Genomic DNA, 9,939 nt, shown 5'->3' with positions numbered 1-9,939 from the left:
ATTTCAAAGATTCTAGCTGACAGATTGAAACAAGTTCTTCCTTCAATCATTTCTGAGTTCCAGGGTGCTTTTGTTGATTCAAGAAAAATCAGTGATGGTATTCTAATTGCTTTAGAACTGATTGATTCTAGAGAAAGAGAAGGAAAGCCTGGTTTAATAGTAAAAGTGGAATTACAAAAAGCTTTTGATAATGTGAACTGGGGATGCATTGATTATACTTTGTCCAGGTTTGGCTTTGGTAATGTGTGGAAAAATTGGGTCAAATAGTGTTTATCAAACACAAGATTTTCAATGGCAATAAATGGTGCAGCCTCAAATTTGTTCATAAGTACAAAGGGTTTAAAGCAAGGAGATCCAATGTCTCCTTTTCTCTTTATTCTGGTTGTAGAGGTGTTATCCTTAATGATGAAAAGAGTTGCTTCTTTAAACTTAATTTATGGGTTCAAACCATCTGCAGAAGCTGATTTTGAGATTAATCATTTGCAATTTGCAGATGATCTAATTGTCTTTTTAGATGACAATTGTGAGCAGGTGAATAATCTAAAGAATGTTTTATTGGGTTTTGAACTAGTCTCTGGTTTGAAGGTTAACTTCCAGAAGAGTGCTCTTGTACCAGTAGGAGATGCTGTAAATGCAAGTGATGGTGCTGTTATTTTTGGTTGTTCAATTACTTCATTTCCAATGAAATATCTGGGCATTCCTTTAGGAAGTAAGTCTAAAGCTGTTGGTGTTTGGGATACTATTCTTCAAAATTTTGAGAAGAAACTAAGTATGTGGTAGAGGAAATATCTCTCCAAAAGGGGGAGGCTTATTTTAGTTCAAAATGTGCTTTCTAGCTTGCCAGTTTATTACTTATCACTTTTTCAGATGCCAAAGTCAGTTGAGAAGCAAATGGAGAGGATTATGAGACAGTTTCTTTGGGGTTCTCTCAATAAAAAGCCAAGGAAAGGATGGATAGGATGGTCAAAAGTGAATCTACCAAAGGAAGGGAGTGGAGAAGGAATAAAGAAAATTAGGATCATGAATAAATCCTTGCATGCTAAATGGATCTGGAGATATGGAAATGAACAAAAATCTTTGTGAAAAAAGATTATTCATAACAAATTTGATGGCAATGAGAATGCTTTTCTCCCAAATACAACAAACAATGAAGTTGGTAAGAGTCTTTGGAGTGGCATTTTAAAATGCAGGGATCATGTGGAGAAGAATATGAATATTCAAGTGCAAAGTGGAGATAGATGTCTTTTCTGGAAGGATATGTGGATGAATGGCGAGTCTTTAAAATCTATGTTTCCTAACCTTTTCAAATTAAGCAAGTTACAAGATGCTACAATTCAGGAGATGCTGGATATAAGTGCAGGGAATTGCTGGAATTTGGCTTTTTGTAGAAGCCTGAAGGATGCTGAGATTGAAGATATTTCCCATTTGTTAGATTTGTTGTCTACTTTCAACAGTGGAGTTGGTGATGATCAAAGGGTGTGGCAGAATGGGGCAAAAACTTTTTCAGTGGCAGAATGCTACAAATCTTTGGAGGATGATGGCTTGCTGGTTTTTCCTTATAAGTGTGTCTGGAATTCAAAAATCCCACAAAAGGTAGCTTTCTTTGTTTGGACTCTCTGTTATAATGCTGCTCCAACAATGGATAGTCTGAGGAACACTATTAATGTGAATGGATGTTTACTTTGCAAGAAGAGTGCAGAAACAAGCCAACATCTGTTTCCACATTGTGAGATAACAACAGAGATGTGGAACCATTTTTTGAAGGGTTACAACTTGAATTGGATGTTTCAGGAAAATGTTAGAAAAACAATTTGAGAATGGAGGAGGAAAAAAGGTAGAAGTACAAATCTGAAAAGAAAAATATGGGACATAATACCCTTTGCTATTTGGTGGACAGTTTGGTTAGAGAGAAATGTAAGGATGTTCAATGGTAAATACAATTCTGTGGAGAATTTAAAGAACAATGTGAAATCCTTCATTTACAACTGATGTGTGGGTACTAACATCTTTGAAGGCATCACTTTGGATATGATTTTACATAACTGGGAAGCTGTAATTCACTAGTCTGTTCCAGACTTGTTTTTTCTTTTGAATTTTTTGGTTTTCTTTTGGATGTAACAACTTTTTTAAGCTGACACTGTTGTAATTTCCCCCTTTCATTACTTTCTTAGTGATGGAGTGGTCTCTTTAATAAATTTTGTCTTTCTTGAATCAAAAAAATATACCACTGTCATCTCGGTGGTAATGTTCACCATCAAGGGAGTAACTTATTTGGGGGATCACCTGACTGTGGGGTTACCCGAGTCATTTGGGACGCTCTAGGCCTTTCATCATTGTTTTTGGCAAGTGTTATTGGAGAATCAGTATTTGAATGTACTATTTTTTTTCTGGGTTAATTGGTGTTTAATATTTATATTTTGACAAAAATTAGTGTTTGGTCTAACATTTGTCCAACTTAGGCGTAAATCATATTTTAATTAATTGACAACCTAACATATTTACGAAATTATCACCCTTCCTTTCGTTGAATATTTACATTAAACTTAACCACACTTACTGCAACCACCGTCATCACCCCTTAAGAACATAACCGACGAATTTCTTAACCTCTCTTAACCTAAAAATAAAATCGATGCAATACAGCACTAGGTGCATCGGATTGCAACACAAAACAACCATCGAACCATCTTCTACAGCATTATTCAAGAACACAACTACCACCAACAATTCTTTGTAATTTCCATTCACGGCTACAACTGTAACTCAAATTTAAAATCAAGAGAACCCAATTCTTCCCATCCAATTCAGCAAACTAACAATACCCTTGATCATCATCAACCAACAAAGATCACCACCTGTTCCATCAGTTACCCATTCTCTAACCCTTGTAATACAGTAATCTCATACATATCTTCTCGGTTCAAATCAGTCAAACTTCTCATATCCACTTTGTTGTACAAATCCAATTCGAGGAAAACCCCTTTCTTCTTTGGCAGAAACCACCATGAACTCGAGCTAAAACCAAATGTAAACCTTACCAGAATACTCATCTCTTCCTGTTTCATCTGCTTCTTCAAATCGGCAACAAACCCATAATTCTTCCGTTTGCGAATTGAACCCATTCTTTTCTCTGCATCTCAGACAGTAGAGGAAGTAGATTCAAATTGGGGAAAGACAGAATCGAACTGCTTTCCTCTCTTTCCATAATTTCTTCGAAATTCAATAACAACAGAACAAAACCCTAACCTATAACCACCTTTTTAATCTTCATAGATCTCATTTTCTTGTATCTGATTATGTAATTCCATTCACATATTACGATTTTGTTCAATTGGAAGATACCAAATTACAAATCTAAACTTCAATTTCTTCTCTAGAAATTCCACCCGTTACCTGTACAAATTCTCTCCCAAAACATCTTCTGGTCTTGACTGGACCAATTTTTGAATTTTATCTTTCTATAGTTACCCATTGCGTTGCTTTGCCTCTGGAAGTGAAATAATAATATCTAGTTCTAGAATGTGCCTGGAATCAGTATGGTTTTCCGTCGATGATTTCAACGACAATTCAAATCTACTTGATATTGGATATTAAAGATGATATGAGAAGAACCTATCAAAGTTGTTGGATGATACGGGGATCCGAGAAATTGTTTGATGGAAAAAGTGATCAAAAATGTATCGGGGGCAGAAGAAAAATAGAGAAATAAGGCTAAATAATTAGTGGATATTTGCTAACAACCGTTGGCTAACCGGTTTTCTAACGGACGATGGATCCTAGTCCTCTGATAAGGATATACTTGTAAAATCGCTATTAATAATATTAATTTAATTAAAATATTATCACAGACGGTCAAATACAGTCAACGTAATTTCCATGTACCAAATCCTAAATTGGACAAATGTTAGACCAAACACTAAGTTTGGTCAAAATGCAAGTACTTATCACCAATTAACCCTTTTTTTCTTCTTCTTCAGTAAATAGTAATACTGTGAAGAAACTTGTCATGCCATGCACATCGACATTATAAATTTTTAAAGTTTCATCGCTAGTAATCAAAAAGCGTTCATTACATACGATATATTAGGAACCGGTATTATACTGTAGACTTCAAAAGCTGAACCGTCCCGGAAATTTGACAAACCTATTGTCCTTTTCTTCACATGTTCGAGATTGTAATCAAAAGGTAAACAACAGGTTGCAAGAGCTTGTTGGAACCGGCAGATCTTCCCATTTTCCATTATAGTGAATTACAACATTTCTGTCTTTTCTTGGCATTTTGGGAAGTATTATCTTCGATGAAAAACACCTGAGACACAAGCACCATGATAAATCTTAACAGTCATCTATGTAAAGCCTATGATGATAAGGGTGCATGATGTTTTGTGGAGCTCAACTTGCTGTAACAACTACTTTGATGATATGAAATACTAGATGCAGCCAATATGAAAAAACAAACACACCAATCACCCAACCAAGAATTAAAAACCAAACATGCCTACAAGCAACAATAGAAGCGCAAGGTCCACAACCGAGCGAAGCCTTAAAAGATGTTGAACTTCCCTTAAAATAAATCCAGGTCGACAACATAGACTGAACAGAAGGAAAAACACTTTTTTAACTCAATTTCCTTAGTAGTTGTGAACACGGAAATAACGATGGTATCTTCATGTTCACAAACAACATTCGCACGACATACAAAATCATTCAAAAGAGTGGAACACATATAAGACAATATAAGTCTGAAGCTCATTAGACTTAGAGCCTTTGGGCTCGTCCTCGTCTAGTCACAAGGGAATGATTAAAATGAATCTGAGCGTGACCAAGATGCATAACATAACATAGTAACGCATATCAAATAAAGCAGAAGATGGAGTGCGGAATGTAAATGAGACCATGATTTACGTGGTTCAGCACCAAGGCCTACGTCCACGGGGGTAGTTGTTTCACTATGCATTTGGGATTACAAAAATAGTCGAATGACTTTGGAGTGAACAACAAAGCTAGGAAGAAGATAAATCTACTACTTACTCTTGCTATTCCTGTTCTTATCTCTCCCTATCACTTAGAATTGGTCGACCCCTTCTCTCTAAGTGGAGAGGGGTATTTATAGAGACTGAACATGAGGCCCGCCATCAGAGACAGCTGTATCCTTATCGTCTCGGTCTTTGTGATGTCCTCGATGGTATCTTCGTACTACACCGATGACTCTCCTTCGGCATTCCACTTTAACGCTGGCTTGCCTCTTCTTTCTCCATGGAATGCTTAACAGGCGTCCTATGCCTAGGGTGTTTAATGCGGTGGTTGGGAGATCTGCACGTGTCAGGCGGCTGTCTGATGCCCGTGTCACGTCCTTGTCGGCGAGAATCATCCTACCTGTCAATATTGGATCTTCCTTGGGATGGAGTAAAGTATAACTCTTGGTCTTTTAGGGTGCTTCTCAGTAGCTCTGTCTTTCAGTACCCCTTGATTCTTCGTCGTAGGATTAGCCTGATGATGAACATATGCAGATGACATATGCCCCTTGGGTGTTGAAACGTGGTATCGTATCTTGATGTCTTAAGGATGTGTGTCTTCCACATGTAATTCCTCCTACACGTGGAAGATGATGAATTACGTGTATACAATTTGCCCCTTTTCTTCAAGTTTGAAGTCGGTCAAAGTTTGGAGAAAACTGTCTTCACAGTCATCTCCACTCTCCTCGTTAACTTCTCCTTATTCTTAGGGCACGTTTCCCACTCTTGGCATTAACTTCTCCTACACAGTCATCTCCACTCTCCTCATTAACTTCTCCTTATTCTTAGGGAACGTTTCCCATTCTTGGCATTAGCTTCTCCTTTTTTTTTTGCTATAAATATGAGAGAAGTTGCAAGTGAAATAAATTTTATTCTCTTCTTTATTCTTGTCAGTTCATAACTCTTCATTCTCTTCTCTGAACCTCTTTATTCTTCTTTTTTGTTCTTAACTTCTGTTGTTGTCGTTTGGAATCAGGTCTGATAAAATCTTCAGAGGTCCATTGCTGTCGTTGTTCATCAGGTGCTTGCAGGTTGTCTTCGTTCTTCTCATAACGCTTCTGATTCAGGTATGGAATTCTTCTAACCGTTATTCACTTTTGATTGATTTTCCTTTTCTGTTGTTGTATCTAGGTTTTGTGATGAAGAATAAATATACGAAAGTACATATACTTGCCTATGTTCTTTATCACAAAACCTATGGATCCCTTGTTGATTGTTGAAGTCTGTTTTCATCGATCATCGTCAAATTAGGGTTTGTAGCTTTTATGTAGTTTATCAAAGCTGCTCTTTCTTGTGGTTTTTCATATCCTAATGATGTCTCTTATAAACTGTGATAACCATCACAGTTTATTTTCTGATCCTTGCTAGTTCCTCTGCCCCTTCGCAGGCATGGGTGATCGTCAACAGGTCCCCTATAAAACTCCTCCGACGAGCCCTTATAAGTCTCCTCCTCCTAGGAGCCCTGATACTTCTCCAACGAAGGGTGGATCGTTCAAACCTTCTCAACCAGATCCTCGTGCTCAAAAGATTTCTTCTTCGTCCCTCCCTAGGGTTTCTTCTCAGAGAAAGGGTGAACATCAGAGGGGTTCTAGATACGTCGTTCAACGTACGTCTGCTAATCTTCCTCCTCAGCATACGGAACCGATAAATGTTCAACCTCTTCGCTCGATGCCTCCTCAAGTTACGATGCATCCTTCGAAATATAAGGCTTCGCAGGCCGCTGCTTTGGTGAAGGAATCTTCTTCTAAAGCTGCAGCGCCGAAGGTAGATTGAACAAGAAATCCTTCGACCAAGAGAAAGGATTCGGAGATGAGTCCTCCGAAGAATACGCCGTTGAATAAGGTTGTCTCTTCCAGTTTTGCTCCCATTATACGAAGTATGCCCGTCCCCAAGCAAAAGAAGAAGGTTTCTTATAGACATATTGATCTTAAGGCCTTCAAAGTAAAGCATGGTCTTGAATCCTTCGAAGTCAAGTTTTATGATCAGGACGACGATCTTACTTATGATCTGATCACGAACTATAAGTACGATGATTTCCATTTGCTGACGACCGTGGGGGCCTTCGAAGCTGGCCTAATGTTTCCCCTGTATAAATTTGGTGATTCTTTTTATTACAATGTCTTGGCTCATCGTGAGGGTTCTACTCCGCATACCTCTTGTCGCTCGGTAGCACAGATGACTGGGAATTATCTTCGGGTGCTTAAGGAGTACTACGAAGTAATGGGGAGACGATGATGACCTGCTATGTTCCCAACCCGGCTGAGAAAGATTGGTATACACCTGAGAACTTCAATTCCTCCTCCGGAGACTACGTTAACGGTAGGAATCGTAAGCCATGAAGCGTAGGCCTTCGTACTATTGCTGCTCCTTAGGGTGAAGTTCGTCTCCTAAGTGAAGTAAGTGATTCGAAGCTTCGATACGTCCCCGTTACCAAAGGGACTTCTCAGCAAAAGCTTTTTCCTAATCGCGAGCGACTCAAGCGTGATCATGATTATAAGTGGCATGCCACCGTTATTGAAGTCATCGGTCCTTGGGCTTATGGCTTGGTACCTGGTCAGCATGGATGGCGCCCTGTTACTGGTAGCCAACCTCGTGATAGTACTCCAACTCGTTACGGTGACTTCTATTCTTGGAGGTTAAATCTTGCTGGTATGAACTTCGAGTATGCCATCGATGTTGTAGACGAAGAAGAAAGTTCTGATACTGTCCTTCATTCAAAGAGTATCGGCGCTGCCAAGGTATGATTCCTTGTGAGATTGTATTGTGTGTACTTTCCCCTTTTCATCAAAGTATGGAGAAAATTGTCTTCGTGATAACACAATGTTATGTCTTTAGATAACGAAAAAGAAAAAGATAGGTTCGTTTCAGTCTTCTACTGCTGCTGTTGAGGAGATAGAAGTTCCCAATGAAGTTACCATCCCCGTGAACGATGAGTACGTCGAGGAAGAAGAGGAAGCTACCGATAATGATGAACGTACAAAGACTTCTCCGCAAAATCATGAGGATGGTGATAATATTGGTGGAGAAGATACTGAAGAGGATATTTACCATGGTGGTCAAGGAGATATTCCTACTGATGATCCTAAACTTTCTCCCTCCCCGAATCGGAGGAACGAAGATGTTGATCTTCAATAAACAATCCCTGCTTGGTCGGCTTAGGAGTTCTCTTTTGGAAAGATTTATTCCTCTGGTGGGCAAGTTGATATTGGTGCTGCCATGGGAATATCTTCCGAATTCTCTCTGCTTTCTACGAATGATGAGCGGGATGTCCTTGGTGGGGGTGGTGGTGAGAAAGTGGCAGAGGAAGTGGCTGAGGATGAAAGTTCCGATAGGGAGGATGCTGAAGCTCGTGCTACCAGGGAGGCCGAAGCCAAGAAAAGTTCCGCAGGGGGGGAGACCGCTGCTGATGCTGGAACCCCTACCACTGCATCTTCTGAAGGCTTCGAAAAAGTCGTGATGCATGATAGAGACGCTGCAACATTTAGTTGGTTGATGAAAATGGGCCTACTGTGCGTGTCGAATCCTTCTCCCGTGGTCCATGGTGAGAAAGATTATGATTCTTTTACTCGTCAAAGAATGCATCTAGCGTCTCAAGACGATGTTTCGGAGGCCCGGGAAAAGGATTTGGGGGCTACTTATGCTAGTCTTCTAGCCGATCCTCCTTCTTCAGTAGCTGATATGATGGCCATATATGATGGGTATCAGTACGGTTTCCCTCAGCAGGGCATTCTCGAGGTAATTCATTGTGAGTCCCCCTTAGCTGAATGATGTGGCGTCTTTTTATTGACCGTCATTATTTGTTTTGTTATCGACGCAGATAGTGAGGAGAGAACACTACAACCATACTCTGTATCAGTTCTTCAAGGCGAAGGCTCTTAAAATGGAGGCAAAGATTTATCATAGAGAAGAGAAGTTGAATTCCGCTGAGGCACTCATCGTTGTTAAATACAAGGAGATATTGGAGTTGAAAAACAGACTTAAGGGGAAAGAGCAGCTTGGTGCGTCTAAGGAGAAACTTCGTCTTGAACTTGCTCTTGTTCGTAGTGAGCTGGAGAAGGTTCGTAGATAGGATTCATCTTCTAAAGGTTTGTTTCCTTTCCTAGCACTCCTCTTCGTCGCTCCCTTTCGTCTTCTTAGTGTGCTGTCTCAGTCTCCCGGCCCTATCTTCAGCGGGTGATGCCAGAGAGTTAATATGGCTTCGAAATGAGAGGACTCGTCAAAATTCTCGAATCAAGGAATTAGTATTGAAGATTAAAGATGAAGCTGAGAAGTGGAATGCCCGGGCCGATGAACATAACTAACTAATGGCTCGGCATTGAGATAGGAGGGAGCAGATGGTTGATATGCAAAATAGTTTTAACTCCGACCGTCGCTTATTTAATGGTGCCTTATTGTGGACTCGTGAGAATCTTCTTGAGGCGCGTGAGGATATCTCGCGTTTAGAGGAAAAAGTAGCATCCTTGGAAGAGGAATTGCGCCAAGCTCGTTTGTCTCATGAATCATGATCCTGATGTTAGGGATTATATACAACGGCTTGTCAGAGAAAAAGACGATGCTCAGGCAGAGGTCCATCCCCTTAGTAAAGCTTTAACCGCCTCTCGGACCAATGTTGCTCGTTTAGTGGATTCTGAAAAATACCTTGAAGTTAATAGGTACAGGCTTACTAAAGGGATAGAGCAAATCAATAACGAAGTCAATCGCCTTCATCATGAAGATTCTATGAAGCAGGTAGAGTTGGATGAGTGTCAGTTTACTTTGAAAAATCTTCGATTTGATTATAAGAAAATTTTGGACGAGTATGACTTTCTTGACGAAGCCCGAGATGCTGTAGTTAATGAATTTGAGATAGATTCGGCTAATGTCGAAGGTATATATTCAGTTAGTCGTGGGCGATTTTGCAGTTCTATCCTTCTAACCATTTTGT

At 39.7% G+C, this 9,939-nt stretch overlaps 1 protein-coding gene across 1 annotated transcript; it reads left to right on the top strand.

The window, feature by feature from the left end:
• Positions 1-291: 291 nt before the first annotated feature.
• On the top strand, positions 292-1,815 carry LOC113305513. The gene is made up of 2 exons (XM_026554534.1): positions 292-776; positions 1,191-1,815. Exons 1-2 carry the CDS (start codon positions 292-294, stop codon positions 1,813-1,815), a joined length of 1,110 nt encoding a protein of 369 aa, XP_026410319.1.
• Positions 1,816-9,939: the final 8,124 nt, after the last annotated feature.

The sequence above is a fragment of the Papaver somniferum genome, chromosome 8 (assembly GCF_003573695.1).
Source record: "Papaver somniferum cultivar HN1 chromosome 8, ASM357369v1, whole genome shotgun sequence".
Lineage (NCBI taxonomy): Eukaryota > Viridiplantae > Streptophyta > Magnoliopsida > Ranunculales > Papaveraceae > Papaver > Papaver somniferum.
Note: the sequence above shows the minus strand (reverse complement) of the source record. Positions and strands in the feature narration are given on the sequence as shown.

What these genes read in the sequence shown, in the direction of transcription:
- LOC113305513 (XM_026554534.1), top strand. Translation starts at nt 292, where the DNA reads ATGGCAATAAATGGTGCAGCCTCAAATTTGTTCATAAGTACAAAGGGT. An exon ending in GAGAAGAAACTAAGTATGTG is followed by an intron (nt 777 to 1,190) that starts GTAGAGGAAATA and finishes TTTAAAATGCAG; the next exon opens with GGATCATGTGGAGAAGAATA.